Consider the following 25,838-nt stretch of genomic DNA (forward strand, 5'->3'; position numbering starts at 1 on the left):
ACAAAAAAAATAAATAAATTTACTGAATTTAAACATAAATAAACTTTAATTTTATATATTTATGCTGATACTTAACGGGTCACTAACACGGGAAAATATCACTCCTACCGGACAAACTTATTCAAGGAGGAGAAATAACCAAGTAACGTAACTGCAACTGTGTTGCCTTCCAGGTTCAGTAAAGCTCGTAGAATCCTACTTTTATGAGTAGAGGATTATAAAGAGGGATTTTATCCGTTTCAAATACAATGGAATATCGAAATATAACAGAAAAGCAGTTTACACCGCAGCAAATAACAAGTGAGCTGAACTTGGGCTGGTTTTAAAACTAAATAATTATTTATCTTAATTTAATGTATATTTGTTAATAATGTCTTAGTCTTCTAAGATCTTCTAATGTCAGAGAATATGACATGAGGTTGTGATTCTGAGCTTTTTACTGTCATATCCAACAAACACTGAAGGAATTTGTACTATTTGTACCTATTTATTGTTACCCCGCCCTCTGAACCGTACAAACCGTCATGTGCTAGCGTAACTTGGTAATTCCGAGTATTGTGATAGCACGTGAATGTGTCGTAATAGGGATGTACGATACCACTGTTTTTTTCCTTTCGGTCCGATACCAAGTAATACTAAGGCTAATGTCACAATACCGATATCGATACTTTTATACTTATTTATATGAAAATGACGACATTTCCACGGAACATTTGTGCATGTGATTATGAAAAATATATTTTATATAAAGCTCTGTATAAGAATTAAACAAGCAGCCAAATATCAGACTCCTCTTTAATCAGAGCAATTAAAGACAATCTATGAAAATCAACAAGTCAACAGAAAATCGTAACTAATAACATCTAAAAAACGAAAAAAAACAAAAAAAAAAAACAAAAAAAACAAAACAAAACACACACCTCTCTTTCAGATAAACAAATTAAAACAAGAACAGTCGCTCTGAATTGTATATAATTCGTTTTGGATCAGACAGAGTGGTATTCAGGCTAGAACTTGACAGAACTTCAAATTTTGACAATATAGGTCTCATTCTACATTATCTATCATTATCTATCATTTCCCATTTATATGTTTTTGTTAAGAAACAACAGATCCACGTGGTTACAGTAGCTTAGTTGCACATAAACGTAACACTCTTAAAAACCACAAGACCTATAAAATAAAGCAAAAAATATAAAATAAATATTATCTAGTAAAATTAACAGTGTAATAAAAGAACTGAATCGGCATTATGAACAAATGTACAAAAGTATTTTAATTTTTTGTGAAAGCGGAATTGGTATCGATATTTTGATGTGAAGATTGATTCTAAAAAAAAACTAAGTCCAAATCGGAAGTATCGATATTTCAGGATCGATACACACGTCCTGAGTCATAATTCATATCCAATGAGGCCCCGCCCTGTCCACGATGTACGCACGCACGTACCGTTGACCGCCGCTCTCTCTGGGCTGGTACAGTAGCAGCTTTAGTAGCTTCCATGGCGACCAGCTGGATATGAAGGTTTTTCTCCTCTCGAACAGCCGGTTAGCTCCCGTTAGAAGGGCTAACGGGCGTCTCGCGAAAACGGGATGATGTAGCGGAATAACTCCCGGGACGACCTGCGCAGTACGGTAGCAGAAACTAGTGGGAGAGGAGGCTAACGGCTCGAAGCTAACGCAGGATGGGGAGTGTGAGGGAAACCGAGCACGGGGCGCTTTCAACTTCACCGACACCGCAGGGGGCGACGTTACTGGACGCGACCGGGGACGGTAACCCCGCGAAGCCAAGCGGATTACCGCCGCAGTCCGCCGGGAAGAGACCCTCCATCGTGGAGGATGAGGGCGGCGGCGGCGGCGGCGGCGCAGAGGCGAAACTCTTCGGAAAGGGACTCGCGGCCACCTCCCTTCTCCAGATCGCGATCAGGAACGGGATTTATCAGAACCAAGTTGCCAACGCGATCGGCGGAGCGGCCAAGAACATGAACATGCCCGCCAACATTTACAGCCTGACGGCGTCGACGGCCGGGAGCACCGCTTCGGTCAACTCTTTGCTGAGCAGGAGGCGGCACAGGCACAAGCGGAATCTGTCCCTGGGGGCTCCGCCGAGCACCAGCCCGGCCGGGGCGTCCTCCGGCGAGGCGGCCGGCCCCGGTCCCGGCCCCGGCCCCGCTCCCTCCGCCTCCGCCTCCGCCTCGCCCCTGAGCACCCTCAGCCTGGACAGGAAGACGTTCCTCCGGCAGAAGCAGTCGAAGCAGCTCCAGGCCTCGGACAAAACGTGGGTGAGATCGGACCTGCGACGCGGCTGCATTCACGTCCACGACTGGCTCACGCCCTCCTACCCGCGGCCCGTGCTGTGCACCGTGGACACCACGGCCGAGGAGGTGGCCGGTAAGCTGGAGGGCAGCAAAGCCGGCTCCGTGTTGAGAATTAACTGCAAACCCGCTGCTTTAGTTGACTTAAATGATCTTTGCAAAGACACCAATGGGCACGCTGATGACAGCAGAAGTGACAAAACTGAGGAGAGTGACTCAAAACCGTGTTATACCGACATTAAACTGCCTTCCAACTTCCTGCATGACGACAAAACTGCAAGCAACTCCTCGTCTGAGATCTACCTGAATGACATTGGGGTGGATGTGAGCCTGAGCGCCTCTGATTGCTACGGGGTGTACTCGGGCTCGGATATGGAGAGCAGCACCTGTGAGGACTTCAGCCCAGGTGGACCCAGGAGCACGGGACGCCGGGACTCCCTCAGCGACGGGCCGGGTCCGGGCACCGACTCCTCTCTGTCCGTGCTGAGCCCAAACTGTGACAGCGCCGCTGAAGAAGAACCCGACCCGTTTGAGAGCTCCTCGGACGAGGTCGACCTCGCCTCTTCCCCGACACATTCGGCATCTGCTGCAGACCAGCAAGCCCCCCAGCCGCCTCCCAGCACAAAACCGGAGAAGGACAGCGAACCCGGGGCTGGGGACAACGTGGACACCCCCAAATTAATCAAACCTGCCTCCAAGTGCTCCAGCAGCTCTCAGACTAGACCCCTGACCAGCCAAGCATCTGTCCAGCCTGACCCGGAGGTCCCGGGGGTGGGGTGCGGAGGATGGTCCGGGCCCATCAACACCAACCCGACCCCGGCCCTCTACATCCAGCTGCACGGTGGAGCCGTGCGGCGGCTGGGAGATGATGAAAAGCCCCTGCAGATCTTGAACGAGTACCTCACTAATCTCGGGTTCGAAGATGCGTGGCGGGTGCAGGAGGAGGCGATGAATCCAGAAATCGGCTGCCTTATCCGCTTCTACTTCGGTGAGTACACTCAGCGGTGTGGAAAGGAAAAGCTTTCTTAATACAATCTTGTGTTGTTTATGTGCGGTCGAGCCCTGAGCCGCTGCGAGCTAACAATCATTGTTCACCCGCTCTCAGCGCACCAGTGCCGTCATTGTGTTTGGTCACTCGAACTGTTAAACGAGTGCATTCAGTTTGTCTCTGGCCGACACAATACCCCGTATTATTCCCACCTCCAGCCCCTCTGCAGGCCGACACATCTGGAGGTCACAGGTGCCCTCTCAGCCCAAAAAACCTAGAGGTGTGATAGGTCGGGTTTCTGTTCACTCTGCTGCTGCTGCTGCTGCTGCTGTTGTTGTTTTTGATAAAGATCCTGTTTTCCAGACAGCCGGGGTAAGAGGATGGAAAAACAGCCATGATCTCTTATGGGATTAGCATTGTTTTTGACCTTGTTTTTTTTTTTTGTTTTTTTTAATCATAAGCTAAGACGAAGGTGGGGGTGAAGAATTGTGGGGCGTTTATATGTGCTAAAATTAACATTATTTAACTCCTTTTCTTTAGTATTTTTCTTCCCGTTTACTTAATTTGACATGAAATAGTTCACAACGTGTACAAAAAAGAAAAAAATGCTCTTGTATTAGTGAATATATAGATTTTGCTGTGTGGTTCAGGTTAGGTTTCTTCCTGGAAAACAAAGATTTGAAAGGTTTTCCTCCAGGATTTCTCTCAGTTTTGGTGCATTAGCTTTACCTGACTTGATGCTGCCACTGCCATGCTTCACATTGTTGTGACGTGCAAAGCTGCTGATCCAGGCTTTTTTTATCGAGCCAATCTTTTTGAGTTGTTTATTTTAGGTTCTTCCAAAAAAACCAAAACCACGTCCCTGCAGCGTCATGACATGTTCCCGCTTTAGTGTTGGTTGGCTAGCGACAAAGAGGCTAAAAAACAAACAAACAAAAGAGCAAGAACCACAATCACCTGACTGAAAAGCTTTGGTGTGAAAAATGAAGTCGGTCAATATCATAAATGATGCAGTGTGGATGTTATGTGAGGTACAGTACTAACAAATTGATTCAGCACCACTAAAAGAAAAAAAACATTCCTGGAGATTAATCTTCCAGAGAGGTTTAGGGAGTTTATGGCAGCGTCGGGGGAAATTTGATCAGTCCATCTCTACCAAAAACGATCCATCCAAAGAGTGGATGTGTCTCCCACGTGGCTGTGAGTGAACTCTAGCTGAGATTTGAATTCCTCTTCCATAAAGATCGACAAGAGAAGAAGAAGAAAACATTAAAAAATATTCCCGGTGCAACTCCCCCTGCCTTCCCCTCTGTCCTCCACCGTCGACTCCCACAGTAACGTGACACAGGAACAAAGCGTGACGTCGGGTTATGCAGCTGAAAGCAGGGGCCCTTCCAGATACTGCAAAACAAACATGCAGACAAACATGCAGCCATGAAACCAACACTCAGAGGCTGGAACCTGCGACCGGCACCAAGAGGATCGATGCTTTTACGACAGGGATGGTTATCGTTAAGGTTTCATCAGATACGGTGCTTTTTGTCGGTGCTTAAAGAATGAAAACATAGAAACTTTGTCCAGAAATGGTGCCTTTTTATTTTTAACCTCCTGAGACCCAAGTATGTGTTTGGAATTCATCTTAATTCCTTTTGTAGGACCTTAGTAGGACCTAAGAAGTGTAAAAAAATAAGCATCGTCTTTGAACTGGTGGTAGTTTTTGAAAGAAATTATGTGGATGCATACTTACTACTTGTTAATTTGTTAAATTCGTAGGTGATATCACACTAAAAAATGCGTCGTCAGATGTTGAAACAAATTCCAGGTGTTACCTCCCTTTGTTGCAGGTTTCCCACTCTGCATATATTGAGGTGAAGTCCAGACAAACTTGGTTCACTTCCATCCATGCACAGCTATAGAGCTAAGGGGGCTAATCCCATTAAAAAAATCTGAGTTACTACCGTTAGAGTCAGGAATGGTGCCCAGTATCGGTGCCCGTCCCTAGTTATCGAGCGATTTCTATCCCTTTTTCCAGTGGATATTTTGAAAAAGTTTTAGCGGCCACGCCTCCCACCGTGTACAACTTGTTTAAAATTGACGTTGCGAGTGGAGCCAGAGACGTTTGACTCAGCAGAAACCCTCGTCTGCAGAGTGCACGTTGCCACACAGACTCGCACTGTGCTGACGCCGAGACAAAAAAAGTGTGACCTTCGTGGGAACTCAGATTTCACCTCCTCAGTGATTCGGATTCTCTCTGAGACAGTCTGCAGCACCCAGAGGTCACTGCGTTATTATTCCACAAGGTTGACGTCCCCGCCCTGTCAACTTGTGTCAGGAATATATAAATACTCACAGGATGCAAACTCGGATTTCTCGTTCCATCCGAGCTGCTGCACGATCCCGAATACAATGGTTCAAGTCACGGAACTGCTGCTGATAAGAGGGAGAAGGATGAGGACGTTTTTCACGTGTGGTGCTTTTAGGGACACTCTGGCTTTTTCAGATGCATGAAGTAGGCTCAGCTGTAGCGTTGTTGTAGCATGAGCAGGGTGTGACTATCAGCTGCTCGATGAGAGACAGGATGTCGTCCATTCAGAGGACTAGACGGAAGGAAAGGGCATGTATGTTAACACAACACATCTCGCCTGCACCGCCCAAGACACACAATGCAAAATCTCGTTATTGTTTAGTTTAAACCTGGGCGTGTTTGACGTCAACTTTTAAACGTAAATCACAGTTTGGAAATATTTATTTTCCTATATTTTATAGACTTTGCTGACTCGATTAATTAAGAAAATAATTAATAATGGATATTTGAAATGAATTGTCTGATCAAACTTGCTTTTACCGTAAGTGTCTGCAGATCAAGAATCGCTCTTCAAGAGAACTCAGAGAACGAGATTAAAATATAAGAATTATCTGGTAAAATTAAAATGGAAAAAAAGGGCGTAAGCAACAAAATGTAGAGAATTATCTTATGAAGAAGTAGGTCATGTGAGTCGAGCCAGAACAGACGCAGGCATGAGTGACGTGCGATAATTCATACTTTCGTCATCGACATGTGAACATGTGTGGGAAATGCAAAACAGAAGCTCGCATGAAACATGATAAGAACAAAAAACTTTTATTTATAGACGCCGTGCGTTCAGACTCAGGAAGCAACGACAAGGAATGAAAAACATATAATGTAAAATAAGCGATTGCAGATGTATTAAGTCAGTAGATGCACATCTAGACACTGTTCCTTCCAAGCTCTTCTCTCGGAAACTGAATCAAATATTAAATTGTCCTCAGGGATTTTTCATTTTACCCTCAGTTTTGGTCCCATCTGGTCACTCGGAGACTCTCCTCCTGCTTTGTGTGATATTGAGCTGGTGTTATCCGTCAAACGGGGACGACCCTTGGACATTTGGACGAGGGTGGACTGGGGGTATCTTCACTGTGAAACAATGAATTGATTCATCAATCAGCAGAATTGGAGAAGTGTTTATCAGATAGAGGAATGACCCTCGAAGACTGATCGGCCTCTGTTTCATTTTTGTGAAACTATAAGTGCTTTGTGAGTCTGAATGAGCAGAGGTCTGTGTGTGTGCGTCGTTGTTTGAGTGGATCTACAGTCGGCGCTGCTGCGTTAAGACATTACATAACAGGCTAATCTGATTTCAGGCTCAGACTCCTCGTGTGTCTCCCTTTTCTTTTGTTCCCAGCTCCAGACACTTTTTATTAGAGGACACTTAGTGGGTTAAAGTCTCGGCCCCACGCAGGAGCAGACGGAAAAACTCCAGGAACCTTTTTAAGAGTGTCAGCGACGGGTTAACGTCACAAATCACGCCTGAGTGGCCGCTTCGCTCCGGGAGCCCACGGGCTGTTAGCTCACTTACGTAACCGCGCAGAAGAGAAAGCCATTGACAGGGAGCGCGATTCACAAATTCCCACAGAGCTAAAAATAAAACCTCTCTCTGTGTTCTGTCACGTAACGCGCGCTCGTCTCCTCCCTCTCTCTGCAGGTAAACCTCGCAGCGTGGGCGGCTCTGAGCGCGTGCAGCTCTCCGGCGTGTTCAACGTGCGCAAAGGGAAGCTGGCGCTGCCCGTCAACCGCTGGTCCAGACGCCAGGTCACCCTGAGCGGCACCTGCCTCATCGTGTCGTCCGTCAAACACGCCCACACGGGCAAGATGCACATCCTGCCTCTGATCGGAGGAAAGGTAAACACACAGGCGGCTTTTGTGTCTTTGACACGTCCGTTCAAGCCGGGATACAAATCCTCTTTGTGGTTTGGAGCAGCGGTTAAAAAACGGTTGTGTGATTAAACACAAGCCTGTTTCCATGTTTCCATGTTTCCATGTTTCCACCACAAGGCTTATCCTGCTTTCATCATATTCAGGATGTGTGCAACAAATAATCATTTTCCAACTGACTGGTCCGTCACTTCTGAATAGTCCTGAATAGTCATGAATAGTCCTGAATAGTCAAATAATTCCTTTAGTTTTTAGTTTTATTATTTGGGTCAAGTACACGCATCAACATTATACAAATAAAAACAGTAATTAATTGCTTTCTTTTTTTGTTAAAGTATAATTTACAAACAAATGTACCTTGACTAAAAAAAGGTGTAGCCTGAAGTTTCATCTTATCATTATTATTATTTAGACTGAATTTTAAAATTTAGACAGAACAAAGCGTGTACATTCTACATCCATTATAAACTGGTGTTTATAACTGAGTTTTAGTTTTGTTAATAATATTGTTTTTAAATCTGTTGAGTGTGTTACATGTTTTCATTTGTAATTGTAGATTATTCCATAGATTGAATCCAATAATGCAGCTAATGAAGCATAAAAGAAAGTTTCTTTTAAGCTTCATCATAAGGTCGTGTGACTTTAACCTATGATACTATATTTTGAGAGTGATTTAATGTATTTATTTATTATTATTTTGAGGGTCCTCTGAGCTCTAATAAAATACAAAGCTTATGTATATATTGAATTTAAAGAAACAGAAAATAAAGAAGAAAAATTCAGGGGAAAAATGAATTGCATTCAGTCATTTCAGTTTAAATTGGGGACATGTTTGGCTACGTACATTAAAAGTAAAATACTAAGTAAACTGATGTATTGGAAATATATTTATTAAAAGACAAAATCAAAGAAAAGATTGTAGAAACACACACTACACAAACAAATTACTTGTACCGTGTTATTGAGCCAAAAAACAAACATCTTCTGAAAACTCAGTGAGTCCAGTTGCTTGTGACGGACGTTTGCGTCGTGCAGATGTGCTGGTTTCAGCCTCCGTGTTTCCACGGAACAAAGAGAAATCAGGTTATTCTCGTCCGTGATCACACCATAAACACTTGTGAATTACCGCAGCGTTCGTCGGCCCAGAGCTGCTCTTTCCTGCTTCGATATCTGACGCGTAGGAATGTTTCTTTTCTTCGGTGACTTGACTTTTTCCACCGTCCAGCTGTGAGGGAAGACGTGTGGTAATAACACAACAGTTAACACGGTTTAGACGTTTCGCTTTGCTGAAAAAACTGTAACTGTTTCTGTTTGAATCTGTGCAGGTTTGAGACGTAAACATGCAGCAGCATCTTCGTTTTCCTGCAGCTCTCGTAACTCACGACCGGGTTAAGAACACGTGCAAACATAAATACTAGAGTGTCATCGTTAAAAAGGCTCGTCCCTTCTTACTGGTGCAGCTATTAGAACCGAGCTCAGTTCAATCTGAATGCATTATTCTAATTTTATGGTAATGTAGTCCATTCTGCTCTCACCTCTCGCTTCAGATAATTATGCGTCAAAACACTTCATCAGCTTGAGTTATTATTCTGTTTGCTAATATTTTCATTTAGAATTTGCCCGTTTAGGAGGTTTCTCTATGGGGCCATATATTATTTTTTATAAAAACTTCCAAATTAGATACTTCTAGTTTGCTAAATGCATCTTAATGCTACTAAAAGCACCTAAACTCTGAGTGCAGATGGAGGAAACTGAGCTGTGTTTCTTGCTGCAGGTGGAGGAGGTGAAGCGACACAGTCACTGCCTGGCGTTCAGCTCGGCCGGCCCTCAGAGTCAGACCTACTACGTCAGCTACGACTCGTACACGGAGCATCTCCGCTGGCACAGGACGGCCTCAAAGGTACATGCTGCACCTTTCTGAATGTTACACCTAAGTGGAAACTGAAGATAAATTCACTTTAAGTTTAAGTTGAAGTGCCTGTTTCTTATCTGAAGCTCCGTGGCTCCTCCCGAGCCCCACATAAACAACCACACCCTTTGTTTTGCATAACTTTGAGCCCTGACATCATTTAAATTAGCGTGTTGTGTAAAAAATTCACCTCTGTGCAGTTGTCATAAATGGAGAAATTAGCCAGAGACCAAAACTGTTACAAAACCAGTTTGTAAACATGTTTATTTGGGCTGTAAAGTCGGACATTTCAACATAGAGGTTCGGATTATGTGGGATTTACTTCTGGAGACGGCCTCAAGTGGACGTTAGAGGAACTGCACCTTTTGTCGCCATGGAATTTGCTTTGCTTTGCTTCGACATTTATGCAAATAGATTTGTAAGATTTGTCCCAGTGGTTCCCCCTTTTATTGAAAACTTCATTAAAAGTGCAGAAAATGCATGCATTTGTAGAAAAATATGAACAAATATCAAGTTATTACGATTATCAAAAAGATAACGTAGTCTGAAACTTGGACATGGGCTTTTATACTGGAAGCTCCTCCCACAAGACAAACCATAGCAAATGCACAATCAGTCAAGCAACACAGGCTATTTGTGTGTATTTTAAAAAAAATTAGCTAACACCTGGCTCTTATTTGAAGATAGATTTGTCCTTTAAGGTAAGATTAATGTGTCACTGTGCCCCCCCCCCTCCCTTCATTTGTCAGATTGCCTCCCAGAGGGTGAACTCGGTCGACCTGTCGTGCTGCAGCCTGGAGGAGCTGCCCGCTCAGCTGTTCTACAGCCAAGATCTTTCGCACCTCAACCTCAAAAACAACTTCATGTCCCCGCACAGAGGCGTCCCAGCGCTCACCAGGTGAGTTTGACACGCGCCGCGTTCAGGGTCTGGCAGCACGGTGCGTGTTTCACAGTGACGCAGCAGCAGCAGCAGCAGCAGCAGCAGCAGGAGCAGCGGGAGCTGTTGTCTCCTGGGTGTGGACCGTCCCTCTGTGGTTTTTACCGTGTCACTGAGCTCTCGTGCTCTGAAGAGGAAGCAGCTTTGATCAAATGATTCCTCGTGTGGTTTGGTGGTTTGGATGATTAAAAGAGAGCTGACCTCTGGGGTAAAGGGTTTCTTCAAATTCTTCAAATTAGTCATTTATGTCTTACAAGCCGAACAAGTAGGTTTTAACCGTCACACGAGACAGACCTCAAATGGACTGGACCCCCTTACGTCATCTCCGGTGACGGGAAAATGTGGAAAAAGTGATTCCATTGCACTTTTGCGATACACTTTTATATCGATGCATCAGAAAAACCACTTCACGAGAGAGAGAAAACGTGTTAGCTTTAGATATTTGAGTGTCTTTTTAGAAACGTAGGCGTTTTTTTGCAATATTTAGGTTTTGCTCATTTCTAGAAGGAACGGAAACGCGGCATCTGTCTTTCTCTCCGTCCACACTGAGCTGTTATTCATCGGAACCAAAAAGGCTGGACTTTGTCAGAGCGCAGGACGAATGTAGCAGCCGGCCGCTAGGCTGTGGTCTTTGTGGTGTGTTTTAAATGCAACTCTTAGGTCCAGACACGGGAGACGTGAGTTGACGTCATACTTGGCCTTCGCTGCCGGTTTAATGCGTCCCCACATTTACGGCACATTCAAACTGCTGGTTAAAAACCCGACGGTCATTTTCTAGCGGGAGCTGGAAATATCTGAACCTTGTGACTCTGTGACAGACGTGATGCTCTGGACGTGTCGGAGACGACCGCAGTGACCCGCCGATAGTCAGGACTTATTTATTTCAGGTTCACGTCCAAAACGTCCTCTCTCTCTCTTCTTCTTCTTCTCACGGCATCAAAGCCGGAAAAAAATAAATAAATAAATAAGATGAAGACAACCACATCTTCTTTTTCAGCTGGCAAAACTCTAAGAAGAAGAGGAACCAGAATCACGTGTCTAAACAAATCTGCTGTGTGGACAAACTTTACTCTGGAAAATTAAGTCAGTCAGACAGAAACCGACTGGATTCACCACCACAAAAAAAAAGCACGATGAGCCAAATCCACTGCATCCACACAGCAAACACTGAACGTTTAAAGGAAGAGAAAAGCTTCCTGCAGACTAATCTTCCAGAGGTACGAGCTCCCCTCTCCACACCACATTAACTCAGACAGAAAGATTTATTGGCCTGGATCCAGCCTGGGAGACTCCGGGAGAAGACAAGGTACCGGTGCTGAATATAAAAAAAGATCGGTATCCGGTGTCCCCTTCCCCGCCGACAGCGCAGCCATGTTTGGTCATTTCCTAACATCTCTGCTGGCGTGAACACAGTGTGTTTTAACAGATGTCCAAGTGTCCGAGTTCAAAAATGTCCCCGACCCCAATCACAGCTCACGTATCCGGACTCCGTGCGCCGACCTGGAGCGTTAACGTTTGAGCTTTAAATGTGTGTACGTCCAGTCCTCTGTGTGTTTATGTCGCCATTGTTCCTGCATAAACACACACGCCTGCTTCCCGGGGCAGCGCCTTAAGGAATGTGACGTTCCCTCGGAAAGGACGTCGTCCCGGCTCAGCCTTTAGCGCTGACCCGTCTCTGAACCGGATTACAGCCCTTTCACACACCACAGCTCCCACCTGAGTTATTCTGACGGGTTCCAGTTAGATTCTGCTGCTTCCTGACTTCTAATTTACATTATTTATCAGTCAGGTGTTATTTAGGTTTGCTGTTGTTTTTGGTTTAGATGTAGCTCAGAGATTAATATCTTTGTCTTCTCTCCCGTCTCCTGCCTCTCCCTCTTTCTCTTCAGGTTTTGTAAACTGAGAAGCCTCAGTTTGTCTAATAACGCCCTGTCCGAGTTTCCTCTGGCCCTGTGCGACATCTCCTTTCTCACGGAGTTGAACCTGTCTGGAAACCGCCTCTGCTCTCTGCCCGCAGAAGTCGGGACGATGCACAAGTAAGTTTGCAGAAAGAGAGAAGACGGTGTTGTTAAATAAAGATGGTAATTTAAAGGCGTCCTCGCTGACCCGTCCTCCACCGGCGGAGGCGCCCGTCAGGATTCTTGTCAGCGCAGATTAATCCCTCTCTGTATTAAATGAACAACTGGGCCGAGCACCAAGCTTCTGTCCTGACGATGCAGAGGTTTTGTCCTGGTGATCACAGTGCAGAGTCATGCTGACGGGAAAACCTGGCAGAAACTTCTCAGTCACGCTGCAGAGTTTTTTTTTTTTAAGATTCAATCCTTTAAGGTATTTCAGATACTTTTGAAACTCACTTCAGAGTTCATCAAGCATAAAGACACCGGGAACAAAATGGTCCTGGCATCGACTCGGTGCTGAACGTATTGGATCTTGTGACATGTGAGACAAGACACACAAACCTTCACTTTAAGGACGGGGTAACCACAACCCTCATGTGGAGGTCCATCTTTAAAGGTGTCAAACATACAGAGGGTCTAATCTGCATGAATTGGCTGAGAATTTTACTGCAGATTTTCAGTAAAAGTAATTTATCCACTGCTTTAGTCAGAGTAGACAACAGGCAAAGACAAAAGGATCGTCTGCTTGGGCTCAAACTGTGCCGCTGTTTGGCCCCTTTGACTCTAGATGCATAAAAGAGCCTCTAAACATCTGGCCAGTTGTGATCTTTCTGCACTGAAGGCTGCACACGTGGCTGGATTTGGTTCCTGAGTGTGGACAGTGATGAATCAGTTAATGTCTAAAAATATTTTGCCCTTTTTTTTACATTTGGTCCTCGGAGTCTTGGCTCATTTTCACGAATGAGGAGGGACTTGAGAAGCTGAATAAAAAAACTCAGATGTAAAAAATTGACCTCGTCATTGTTTGTCTCCGTCCTCAGCCTGCAGACTCTCCTCCTGGACGGTAACTTCCTGACTTCTCTGCCCGTGGAGCTGGGCTCTCTGGAGGCTCTGACCTACCTGGGCTTGTCCTTCAACTGCTTCAGCTGCGTCCCTCCCGTCCTGGAGAAGCTCCGCGGCATGGAGAGGCTGTGTCTGGCAGGGAACCAGCTCTCCGTCCTGGATATGGGCGGACTGCAGTGGCTGCCTGCTCGCTACGTAGACCTGAGGTAAGAATATCCCCACGGTCCCCAGACGCAATCTGACACTAACCGAGACGCTGCAGGAACAACACTCACCCACGTTTCTGTTCGTTCTGTGTGAATTTGGGAACATTAACAGCAAATTAGCTTTATCTCTGATCTTTATTTCTGAATTTAGGCTAAAAATCTGTAAAAATAAGATGAAATATCTGTGTTTCTACCTCTTTACATTCAGGCTGAACCGGCTTGAAAAGGTGACGTTGGCCGATGCAGAGCAGCTTGTCCACATCGTCCACCTGGACCTGAGAGACACTGGTCTGCAGGAGCTGGACGTCACGTCTCTGAGGAAGCTGGAGCTCCTCCGCTGTGACAGAAACTCCCTGTCGCTCCTCAGAGTCGGCGGCCACGCCCTCAAGAGCCTGCACGCCGCGCACAACGGTACGAGCGGCAACTGCGGAGACGCTAAACAGACGAAGCTAAGACAGTAACACATATATATATATATCCGTGTTTATGTTTGTAGAGCTGAAGCAGCTGGAGGTGGAGCCGGTGCCAGAGAGTCTCACCGTTCTGGATCTGTCCTGGTATGAAGAAACTGCAAAGTGTCCCGTTTAAGAGCGGGTCGTGCTCTCGTTTCCTGAGCGCGGTGCTGACTGTTGTTTGTTTTATTTCGAAAGGAACAAGCTGGGATGTGTCCCAGACTGGGTGTGTGACAGCAGCCGACTGGAGGTGCTAGACGTCAGCCACAACTGTGTCTCCGAGCTGCCTTTACAGTGAGTGTCAGACGGACCCAACGTACTGACGCCCTGCATGTACCGATGCTTGAACATCCTCCCCGGGGTTTTACTGTGACAACATTAACCAATGCACTTTACTTCCATTCTTAAGATTCGTCCACACGTTATTGTTCTTTCTGCTGAACAGCTGGCAGCTATTTAACACGCACTCTCTAAAATTACTTGTATGTTAAACATCAGTTCGACAAACTTAGACGTATTTGCACATTTTGTAACTGTGGTATTTCTGTTCCTTGAGTTAAAAGTGTCAAATGGAGACACAATGATCGGATGTTGCACATTTTCTCGCGTAACAGACCTCAGGTGTCAAATATCACACCGACGCGCAGCTGTTTTATAAAAATATGCTGTCTGAGTGAAGCCAACTTTTAGCGAAAAATAAAACCGCCCTGAAAGCTCAATGAGGCGCGAAATTCATTGAAACCGTTTAAAAATAGATTAAACGCTAAACACGATTCATGCACGGTGAGCACGATGTTTCAGCCTCCTCTAAGGCGACGATAACGCACGAGTGGAGCTGATGATGCAGATTCACAGTGGTAACACTGAGTCTATTAATCCCACATGGGATATTTGCCTCGTTACAGCTGCAGAACGTTGACGAAGGAATGAACCCGACCGTTTTAAATGAAGGATAAAACCCTCTGCAGAGTAACAGCGACGCTAAATCGCTAGTGTCGGTCTGCGTGCGACATCGATGTGTTGACTGGAGACTGTGAATGTTAATGAAATTCAGAACTAATCTCAACTTTGAGGCTGTTCTTCAAACGCAACTCTGGGCTCGGAGGTTCCCTTAAACCCGGGACGGAGAGCTAGCTCTGTCCATGCACCAGCAATATTTTCACTCTGAAACATTTCTGGTGGGAAATAATAATAATAATAAAGATGGTAACCTAGGCAACCAGAGCCTGGAAGGTCCACTCCGCACCAACTGTCAGCTCCCGAGAGATGCGGGTCCTGCACTTAACAGGCAGCCTTTTCTGTAATCACAAATCCACGCCAAAAAGACTCTATCACCAGCTGCAGAATACACGAAGCACAAATATAACTCGGTGTCGAGCCAGAGCAGCTGTCTTCTCCGTGAGCCCGTCGCCGTTTTAACGCACCAGGTGAACTTGTTGAACCTCGGGGGAGCAGAGAGTGTTTGTCCTGCTCTTTATTTATTTCTCCTTATCAGTGTAAAGCAGAGTTGACAGATTTATTTCAGCCAGGCTGAAGTCGTCGTGTTGTTTGCGCTGCAGGCTGCTGTCCAGCAGGAGCCTCCGGAAGCTGCTGGCGGGCTGGAACCACGTGTGTCGTCTGGCCGAGCGTCTGGAGAGGTCTCAGCTCGAAGTCCTGGACGTCCAGCACAACCACGTGACCGAGCTGCCGCACAACCTGTTCGTCAAGGCGCAGAGGTTTGTTTCTTTCCTGACCTCGTTATCTCGCTCTCTCTCTTTATTCATTCGTGTAACTGTGTGTGTTCTCTGTCGGGGGGTTCGAAAACGCAGCCTGCGGTACCTGAACGCCTCGGCCAACAAGCTGGAGAACCTCCCGGCGGGCGGCCCGTCGGAGGACGCCTCCAGCAGCCTGGAGGAGCTCTACGTCACCAACAACAGCCTGACGGACAAATGCATCCCGCTCCTGACGGGACACGGTCACCTCAGGGTGCTTCACCTCGCCTACAACCAGCTGCAGACCTTCACTGCCAGGTGACACTCGAACGCATCTGGAAACCAGTAGTTCTACGTAGAGATCATTAAAGTTCATTAAAACATTCGTTAGAATGGATGACAAATTCACCTTGTGCCTGTGCAAATATGCAAAAATAAGAATTTAAACAAGGAAAAGATAGAAAACTAAATAATAATGAAGCGATAAAACATAACATACTCTTTAAAATCAGCATTTATCAGCGTGAGAAGTGAAAGGTCTTTCTGCTTCATGATGCATGACGCAGCCAACCACAAGAAATAGAAGAAGTCGTCTTCTCCTTTGTTTTTGTTTTGTTTTTTTTTTGTTCAGCTGTGACACTAGGCAACGAACAGGAAGAAGACACTTTGACGCTAGAGGGACGTGGTTTTGGTTTATAGACACAGACGTAAAAGATCAGACTTGGTCCTGATCCCTATCGGGACGTGACGAGTCCTACAAAGAGTTTCATGTTCAGCTCTGAGTTTTAATGATTTGTTGTGTTGGTTTATTCAGTAAACTGGCTCGTCTGGAGCAGCTGGAGGAGCTGGACCTGAGCGGCAACAGACTGAGAGCTGTGCCCACCACCATCCTCAACTGTCAGCGCCTGCACACGTTGTCCGCCCACTCCAACTGCATCAACGCCTTCCCCGAGGTCCTGCAGCTGCCCGAGATTAAGGTTCGTCGTCACACACACGGAGGCATCCTCACTCCTTCGTGCTTCCCTGCAGATCAGCGTCAGACGAGGCATTTGGGCAGTCGGCTCTGGAAATCTCCTTATTCTCTCTGCGTTCGTCTTTGCTGAAACAAATCCTTTGTAATCTCCCAGCGACGCTCTAATCTCTGGCTTTCTCTAAACCCAAAATGTGCGAGCGTGCATCAAACATGTCTGCTCTTGAGAAACGTGGGCAGGGAAACGTTATCAGCTCCGAGGTGGATGGAAGGGTTCAGCAGCAGTTCACACGTAACACGTCGGCCTCCAGGAGGCTTCAGAGGTTAAGACATGAAGATAAAAAGAGAGTCATGAGAAGGTGAGCATCCTGTTGCTGCTGTAAATGTTTTGTATCTGTTTTTTTTCTGCCTCAGTGTGTTGATCTGAGCTGCAACGAGCTGACCGAGGTCACTCTGCCGGAGACGCTTCCTCCGAAACTCCTGGAGCTCGACCTGACGGGAAACCCTCGACTCAACCTGGACCACAAGAGCCTGGAGCTGCTGAAGTAGGAGCCGATCCGACATGAACGTGGTGCAGCAGAAGCTTCCACCATTTATTTATTTATTTATTTATTTCTGCTCTCCATCTCTTCGCAGCAACATCCGATGTTTCCGGGTGGATCCATCTCCTTCGGCCCCTTGTGTGAGCGAGAGCCACGGGGCCCCTGCCGTCTGGAGCCACAGCTACACCGAGGCTTCCGGAGTCAAAAACAAGTCAGTGAAATGTTTCCACGCCATTTATGAACGTTTTTTACGAAACATGTCCTCCCGCCCGCATCGCGGCTAACGCCGTTGTTTACACCTTGTCAGGCTGTGCGTGGCGGCTCTGGCCCTGGACAGCTTCTGTGGGATCCGTGAAGCTCTGTACGGAGTTTTTGACGGAGACAGGAACGTGGAGGTGCCTTACCTGCTGCAATGCACCATGGGAGACGTGCTAGCGGAGGAGCTCCACCGGGGCCAGAGGCAGGAGGACTACATGACCAACACTTTCCTCACGATGCAAAGGTAAACGCAACACCTGAAACCGATTCAGACCAGTCTGAGAGAGCGCCCCCCCCCCCCACCCTCAACGTGTTTTTTGTTGCAGGAAACTGGGCACGGCCGGTCAGAGGATGGGCGGCTCCGCGGCTCTATGCCACATCAGACACGAGCCGGTGGCCCCCAGCGAGCACGGCGGCTGCTTCACCCTCACGGCCGCCAACGTCGGCAGGTGCCGGGCCGTCCTGTGCCGAGACGGCGAAGCTATGCAACTCTCCGCCATCCACACCGTCAAGGAGGAGCCCGAGTACCAGAGGGTCCGGCAGCACAACGCCATCATCACCGAGGTAACGCTTAAAATAAGTTTCCTATTCTGAAAAAAAAAAAACAGACTAAAACCAGATGAACTGATGTCAAACATCAACCTTCTCGCCTCCTCCTCTGCAGGACAACAAAGTCAGCGGTGTCACCGACTCCACCAGAATCCTGGGCTACTCCTTCCTGTGTCCGTCCGTGACTCCCCGCCCGCACGTCTCCACGGTGACGCTCACCCCGCAGGACGAGTTTTTCCTCCTGGGCAGCCGGGGATTGTGGGACATGCTGTCCCCCGGCGAGGCGGTGGAGGCGGTGAGGAACGTTCCCGACGCCCTGGCGGCGGCCAAGAAGCTGGTGACGCTGGCCCAGAGCTACGGCTGCTCCGACAGCCTCAGCGCCGTTGTGGTGCGGCTCAGCATCACCGAGGACTGCTGCTGCTTCTGCGAGCCGCCGCCGCCGCCGCCCAGCCCCGGCCTCGGCTCCCACCCGTACTCGGCGGGAGGCGACGGCGGGATGCCGCTGCCGCCCGCCTCCTCCGGGACGGTGAGCGAGCTGAGCAGCGAGTTCAGCACGTCGGAGATGAGCAGCGAGGTGGGGTCCACGGCGTCCTCGGAGGAGCCGCCGCCGCAGGCCGAGCCCCTCGCCTCCCACCTCAACGCCCCGGGGCGAGTCGGCGGCCGGCGGCCGGCCTGCGGGGGGGGGGGCTTCCAGAGGCAGTTCTCGGGCGCTCTGTCCGACAACGGCCTGGACAGCGAGGACGAGGAGCCCATCGCCGGCGTCTTCTCCAACGGCAGCCGCGTGGAGGTGGAGGCCGACGTCCACTTTCTGCACCGGCGAGACTGCGCCCACGCTCAGCCGAGCACAAACCACCATCCTCCTCCCCCCGCCGTCACTTTGCGCAACGAGCCTTTACCTCCCGCCTTCACCTCCCCGTCCCCGACTCCCTCCCCCTTGCCTCCCTCGTCTCCCTGCCTCGGCGGGGAGTCTCGGTCGGGGACGCTCGGCCGCAGGGGCCGGGCCAACGGCTCGGTGGCGTGCCAAGGGAGGAGCCAGGACGTCATCGAGGAGGCGGGCGACGCCCCCATCAGGAAACAAGGGGGTTACTTCAACGCCCCCGCTCAGCCGGACCCCGACGACCAGCTCATCATCCCCCCGGAGCTGGAGGAGGAAGTCAGACAGATCATCCAGCAGCAGCAGCAGCAGGAACAGATGCAGACACACAACCAGCAAACGCACAACTACCAGAAACCCGCAGACTATTTTGTTACTCCTCTCTAACAGCTGGACACTCCGTCGTGCAGGATCCCAGATTTAGTTTCAGGTCAAAACACGGAATCTGTTTCACTCCCAAACCTCATAATTATTCTGAACGTACACTTCTGGACCACAGACTGTTTTTTTTTTTTTTTTTTGTTATATATTTTATTTTCTACCGTTTAAACTCAACGCCCCCCTTTGAAACGCGATGCAATTTTTAGATCACTTCCATGTTGATTTATTTCTTCACGTGTAATTGATTTTTACCATATCTTTAATTAGAAGAAGAAGCACTTTGGCTGCTTTTTTTTTTTATTATTAGACCTCTGTGATTAACTGTACGTTAAAAAGGTACCGCTCTGTTTTTCGTGTCGTAGCTGACAGTTCCCCTGCTGGTCACAGTTGTCGGAGTTAGTAAAAACTGTTTAACTAACTCCTAGGAGTTTCATACTTTAAAGTGACCTAGTCACTGACGCGTACTAATGTTCTCTGAGAGAAAAGATGATTATTTCTGAAGGCTGATGTTTCCGGGCGAGTGTCGTCGGGGGCGTACAGAGTCCTAGAGTTTTGCTGCAGTGGTTTTTACCAGCTCAATGAATGTTCTCAGAAAAAGTGTTACAGACTTCTTGGCAACAGCGAAACCGCACAAGAGAGCTACTTTTGCTATATAATAAAAGTTTTCAGATAACCACATGTCGACTCTGACTTCCTGTGAGACTTTTGCGCTCGACATTTTAAAAAGGGTTTTTAATTATGATTACGAAACTTTGGTTTGATGTTACGAGAATTTGAGATTATCTGATAATCGGATAATTCCAAACTTTTTTCCTTGATCACATAAAAAACTGCAAAAGCAATGAACTAAAAATGCATTTTTAACTAAACGCCACATCTTAAAGTGCAGGACCACGAGCAGCACAATCGTCACGTTGTCTCGTTTGTGCGGCTTTGATACAATCACCGCTTTTGTGATGTGAAATGGTAAATTTAGAATTCGGGTAATTACATCACTCTGGAGAATTTCTTTTGTTTGTAATTAAGTCGGGACGGTTACATCACTGCAGTGTCTTTGTGTGTGTGCGTGTGTGTGTGGTCCATTGTGTTACAGCCAGCGATGTCATGGCTGGCGGGAAGCCAGGGGCCACCGGGGAGAACATGGGGCCACCGAGCAAACAGGAGGGGAGCAGCACATAGTCGTGGCGCCCCCTACTGGCTGTTTCATTCACCACAAACAAAATGGAATCACATAACTGGGTTTAATTTGAGAAAAAAGTGTTGCATCATTAAGACAAATCTCGACATAAAACACATCTATTAGACCTTTACGCACATTAAAAAACATACACATGTCACCAAATATACAAACAGATGATCTTGGATAACCAGAGCTTTTTATCAGCATGTTTAATATGGCATGTGGTAAAAAAAATGACTTAAAAACTGGATATTAAAAATGTCCTGCTACTTGTTATGTCCACGTTTCATCTCACTGAGTGTAAAAGCTTCACTATTCACAGCTACATGACATTCTGAGTGATACTTAAACATTAGGCAGCTATATTTATGTTTACGTTTATGTTACGAGTCCTGACTTCATCACAGTCCTGACACATTGTGCAAAATAGTTTCTTTGACTTATTAAGACACAGAATTATTTATGCTCTGGTATTATGGAATAGTACGTGTGGATATGTTATGCGTTAACCAATCTCTGGACGAATTATAAAACTCTTGAAAACAAAGTCGAATCCCTGGCTGTACTCACAGCTCCAGTAGTCGTCTGGTTATCTGAATATCAGCTGCACATTTTGGACCCGCTCATGCAGGTCGGAGCTGCTTCTCAGAGGCTCTGCAGCATCAAAACTGATAAAAACGTCTCCGCCGTAAACATGTTTTTTCGAGTCCAGGTCAGGACTAAAGTAGGAATGAACGGGATTTGATCGTCTGAACTGACTTTCCTTCGGAGTAGGTTAGTCGTGGAGTGCAAGTGATGTGTTAAAAGTTCCACGAGGTCCAGACACGGTCCGGTTCACACGGCGCTGTCGGCCCTCAGAGGGGCCCTCTGTGGGTTCGCTCGGGCCTGCTGCTTGTCCGCCTCTCGTCGCTTTTTCTCCTGCAGGTACTGCACGTAGCGCCTCACTCCTCGGATGGTCTGGATCGTGAGCACGGTGCCGGCGGAGTACAGGATGGCGGTGATGAGTCCGAACAGAGCCACGGCCGCATCGCCTCCGCCCACGTTGCAGTTCATCCAGGTGTAGCCGGCCCTCGCGTACAGCCTCTCCCGCCTCAAGCACACTTCGGTGGAGTTGACCCCGATTATGAAGTGCAGGTAGAGGCCGACGGCCACCACGTACCCCACCGCGCCCACCGCCTGGAACACCAGCGATCCGTACAGGTGCTTCTTCGACAGGTGGTGGGCGGGTTTGTTCCCGGCGACGACGAACAGCAGCGACAGGACGCCGAAGGTCAGGCTGAAGGGGACGCCGCCGTAGAGGCCCGGCGCCCTCATCTGGCTGTACTGCATGTCCAGATCTCGGGCCTCCTGCAGCTCAGTGCCCTGCAGGTTGAAGTTGGAGTTGAGGTTGAAGCCGCCGATGGACGCCGCCGACAAGCCGGAGGTCACCATGTGAGCTGCGACCACGCAGATCAGGACCAGGGCGTTGGTCAGGACGGCGCAAATCAGCACAATGCCTTAGCACAGGGAGAGAGAAATCATGTCATGTCCACCTCTGATCAATCTACCGGTTAATTGACGTGAAAATAAAACCAATAAAACATTCTGCATCCCGTGTGCCGGGTATCTGGGGTAATTACTGAGCATACAATCAGGTTAATATTGAAAACCATTTAAAAATATACCATTTTCTGCTATTGTTTTTAGATTTTGTTACCTAAATAACTTAAATCTTTACCAGTAATGTCATTTACCTGAACTTTATCGCCTCTTTCAATCTTTGTCACAAAATATTAAGGAATGCCTATCACACGTTCCTAGAGGTGAAGGGAGTTTCCTTAAATGTCAACGATTAAAAGAGTCTATTTACAATCACCTGAATTAAGGAAAGAAGCACATCTTCCCTGTTGAGAAATGTTGTTTATCCCAGACCAACACTAGATTAACTTTCCCAACACCAGTGTTGCCATTAACATTCTTAAGGGAATCAACTATTGTGGCTAAGTCATTAGTTTGTAGTGTTTGTATATCAAGTTTTTAAGCTTGCTCCCTCTGAGTAAACGCCAGGAAACCGGTCTGTCCAGTTCTCACTCTGTGGGAGGAAGGAATGAACTTCACCGAAAACCAGCCTCCATTACGAGAACTTTCATTTTAAATGACCCAGATATTTCCACCGCGATCGTGACCTCACCTCTCCTGGAGCATATGTGGGTGCATTTGGAGTCGTGGCGCTCGGCCCGGGGGGCGTCCCGCGAATGCCTGTGTGAGGAGTCGGACTCTCGGGGGTAGTAAGGAGGTCGGGAGGAGGTCCTGGAGCAGAGAGAGAGAGCACATGATTCAAACACTGCAGCAGTTAAAACAGCAGGTTAAAACAACATCTTTCTGCTGAGTCTGGAAACATCCATCCATTTTTATCCACTTATAAGAGGCCAAGCAAGGTATTCCAACACATTCCATCTCTGGCGTATCTACTACCAGAAATCTGGTCTATCCGTCCAGAGCCATCCTGCAAACCTCAAGAGGGCAACTAGTCCTTTGAACCACCTGAACAAGCCACATTCGATGTAAAGCACAAGGAGCATCTTTACTCTCTTTACTCCCCATCTCTTAAGGCCATAGATGCATCTGTGCTGATGTTATTTTGGGATGCAGGGGTGTCCTGGTGATGCTGGCTGCTTTGTTTGTGTGTAAACAGATTTGAAAAGTGAAATCTGAACCTGTGAGACTTCTCTGTCAACTACGATTTCCAAGAGTGAAGTTTGATATGAATTTGAGACGATGGACGGTAGCTCTGTCACTTTAAATTGGGACTCACTGTGTTTTATGTTTTGTATTTTACAGTATCTAAGTCCACATTTCGTTGTAGATCGAGCCAACCCTGATAGAGGTGTTGAATGAATCCCAGATGTTTTGTTGTTTACAGTCACACACCAGATAGTTTGGGAGTGATTGAGATGTGTTTTATGTCCTGTATTTTTAAAGGTTACTGTCACAGCAAGAGGAAACTACTAAGGGGAAGTTTGTTGCTGGGATGTTGTTGACCTCAAGCACAGGAAGCGAGGCCTTGTGATTAAATTAAAGTACATAAAATACATACAAAATATAATAAAAATAAAGGTGCATTTTGAGGCATTTGGTCCCCATGGGGGTATAAAAACTACATCTTTGCTAGTTTCCTCATTTTTCTGTTTTAATAAAGTGGACATATGTTTTGTTTTTGATAGACATTTGCAGTTAATACAGTTGTGTTGACATCTATACAAACACATGTTGCGTTTAAAGCCTCCCTGGTCAGTTAGGAGTCAATGTTTTTTTTTACTAAATACCTTTTTGTCAGGTACTTTAATACTGAATAGAGTAAAGCACACCTGTCCGTAGATGACCGGTCGTCGTGTGGCTCCCGGTGATCTCCGTTTCTCTCCCGGTGATCTCCGTTTCTCTCCCGGTGATCTCCGTTTCTCTCCCGGTGGTCTCCGTTTCTCTCCCGGTGTCCCCGGTTTGAACGGGGCTGCTGGCTCATACCTGCTGACATAAAGTGAATAATTCATTTATTTTATTTTATTTTATTTTATTTTTAACACAGAAGGGACCTTTGAACAAAATAAAAACTCTCTATGTTACAATAAAAATAAACTTCCATCTCGTTAAATGTATTTGACAGTTATTATATTTTTAACAGTCGGAACAGATTTTAACGGTTAAGTTAAAGCTGCCGTTGACGTAGAGAAATTAACCGTTGACGTATGTTGCGTCAAAAAACGTAAAGAAAAACAGAAATTTAGTAGCGTCTTGGAGCCATTTCATGATTAAAAAATGAAAAAAAAATAAAAATAATTGACTAAATAAAACCAGATTAACTAAATACGAAACAGCACAAACTACTACAGGAAGAAACGTTGTTCATGGCTAATTCATTTAATATATTTCAATTTATTGTGAACCTACCGTTGACGTATCTTACGTCAGTACGCACGAAAACGTAAAGTAACATAAAACATATAACATTAGTAACATACTCTAGTGGCCTCTTAAAAGAACCGTAAACTGATGATTCAGCCTCCCAAAATAACTAAGTTAATCAAATATTAACTTGTAGAAACGAGGACGCGTTCTGTACTCAACGAGAAACAACCGAGCGGCAGGTTTGTGGCTTCAAAAACAGCTAAAAACAAAAACACTACGTATGTAGTTTGTGAGTTAAGGTAGCTAATTAGCCCAATAAAACTAGCCGTGTCAGAGAAAAACTTACTATGAAGTCGATGAAAACACTCCAAAACTCGACTATAATGTCATTACTGTGTCCCTAAGTCACTGTCCTGTTTGTTGTCTGATTCCAGGTAGAAGAAACCCCACCCTATCCGAAGAAGGAGGAGGAGGAAGCGGAAGAGAAACGTAAAGGTGAGCAAAACCAGACCCGTCCCCTCGCTCTTTAACCACCTTAGTGGTGGGCGGATCGATCAAAATATCGATAATAGCAATACCAACGTCGGTATCGATACTGATACCAATGAGGTGAGACCGATACTTAAGTGGTGGGCGGATCGATCAAAATATCGATAATAGCAATACCAACGTCGGTATCGACACTGATGTAATGATACCAATGAGGTGAAACCGATACTTAAGTTTCAGTTTCTCTCTTGTACGACTGAAGTAATAAGTTTGTACACTTCAAAATCAGAAAGAAGTGTAATGGAGGGAGATATTTAGTTTGTATTGTAATTTCTGATAGTGATGTTTGATACAATAAAATTCAGGCTGGTATAGATGATACCAATCCAATACTGAAATTTGTGCAAATACACCTAATGTGCCTGGTAAATCTAAAAATAAATAAATAAAGTTTCAAATTATGATTTCGAATGGAATAAAAGACATCAATTTATTTATTTTTTGATGATGCATTTATTTGGTATCGGATCGATACCAAAGCCAGGCACAGCACCAGCTTCACTGCTGGTTTCTGGCTGGAGTTCAGGTCGTTACCAGCCTGTGTGAATCAGCCGCTTTGTGCGCTCTCTGTGAAGCCAAAGGGGCCTCTGTCTACTCTCTGTTGGCCTTTTAACGTGTCTCAGAAACATGTTGTTGTTATTTATGTGCTTCTTTTATCTGCGGAGATTTGCAAGAAACTCCCCAAAGAGACTTTTTTGTGTTCACCCAACAGCATCTGAGCCCACATTGTGTTAGCTACTTAGTGCTTATATCTCACTAATGTGACATTTATGCAACAAAACATTTGAATTAAAACATTTGGCTGATTGTTTTACTGACAGAAATTGTTTTAATAATAGTTTAATCATTTTAATTAGGGACAAAGCTGCAGGATTTTACATCTTCCCATGTCTCATTAATTGTAAGTGAATATCTTTGCACTTTTAATCAAATACATCTGAAAAAATGACGCTTTACAAATA

General features: G+C 46.3%; 2 protein-coding genes across 3 annotated transcripts; one reads left to right on the forward strand and one right to left on the reverse strand.

Moving 5' to 3' along the window:
- The first annotated feature begins 1,425 nt into the window (after positions 1-1,425).
- On the forward strand, positions 1,426-19,943 carry LOC125009055 (PH domain leucine-rich repeat protein phosphatase 1-like). The gene is made up of 17 exons (XM_047586592.1): positions 1,426-3,302; positions 7,307-7,503; positions 9,311-9,436; positions 10,195-10,343; positions 12,272-12,418; positions 13,321-13,548; positions 13,757-13,959; positions 14,045-14,105; positions 14,199-14,294; positions 15,560-15,715; positions 15,809-16,009; positions 16,506-16,668; positions 17,076-17,206; positions 17,298-17,414; positions 17,511-17,705; positions 17,788-18,025; positions 18,126-19,943. Exons 1-17 carry the CDS (start codon positions 1,685-1,687, stop codon positions 19,269-19,271), a joined length of 5,172 nt encoding a protein of 1,723 aa, XP_047442548.1. The 5' UTR covers positions 1,426-1,684; the 3' UTR covers positions 19,272-19,943.
- A 544-nt stretch (positions 19,944-20,487) lies between these two features.
- si:ch211-191a24.4 (uncharacterized protein LOC100150331 homolog) lies at positions 20,488-24,853 on the reverse strand. 2 transcript variants are annotated; one of them, XM_047586594.1, is made up of 4 exons: positions 24,674-24,853; positions 23,793-23,946; positions 22,616-22,734; positions 20,488-21,941 (listed from the first exon to the last, which is right to left on the reverse strand). In XM_047586594.1, the coding sequence occupies exons 2-4, from the start codon at positions 23,942-23,944 to the stop codon at positions 21,280-21,282; spliced, it is 933 nt and encodes a 310-aa protein (XP_047442550.1). In that variant the 5' UTR covers positions 23,945-23,946; positions 24,674-24,853; the 3' UTR covers positions 20,488-21,279. The 2 variants fall into 2 exon arrangements, with proteins under 2 accessions (XP_047442550.1, XP_047442549.1); XM_047586593.1 differs by having other exon boundaries at positions 23,793-23,949; positions 24,674-24,852.
- Between the last annotated feature and the right edge of the window lie 985 nt (positions 24,854-25,838).

The sequence above is a fragment of the Mugil cephalus genome, chromosome 6, assembly GCF_022458985.1.
Source record: "Mugil cephalus isolate CIBA_MC_2020 chromosome 6, CIBA_Mcephalus_1.1, whole genome shotgun sequence".
Classification (NCBI taxonomy): domain Eukaryota; kingdom Metazoa; phylum Chordata; class Actinopteri; order Mugiliformes; family Mugilidae; genus Mugil; species Mugil cephalus.

What these genes read in the sequence shown, in the direction of transcription:
- LOC125009055 (XM_047586592.1), top strand. Translation starts at nt 1,685, where the DNA reads ATGGGGAGTGTGAGGGAAACCGAGCACGGGGCGCTTTCAACTTCACCG. An exon ending in TGCCTCTGATCGGAGGAAAG is followed by an intron (nt 7,504 to 9,310) that starts GTAAACACACAG and finishes TTCTTGCTGCAG; the next exon opens with GTGGAGGAGGTGAAGCGACA. An exon ending in GGCGTCCCAGCGCTCACCAG is followed by an intron (nt 10,344 to 12,271) that starts GTGAGTTTGACA and finishes CTTTCTCTTCAG; the next exon opens with GTTTTGTAAACTGAGAAGCC.
- si:ch211-191a24.4 (XM_047586594.1), bottom strand. Translation starts at nt 23,944, where the DNA reads ATGAGCCAGCAGCCCCGTTCAAACCGGGGACACCGGGAGAGAAACGGA. An exon ending in GACCGGTCATCTACGGACAG is followed by an intron (nt 22,735 to 23,792) that starts GTGTGCTTTACT and finishes TCTCTGCTCCAG; the next exon opens with GACCTCCTCCCGACCTCCTT. An exon ending in CCACATATGCTCCAGGAGAG is followed by an intron (nt 21,942 to 22,615) that starts GTGAGGTCACGA and finishes CCCTGTGCTAAG; the next exon opens with GCATTGTGCTGATTTGCGCC.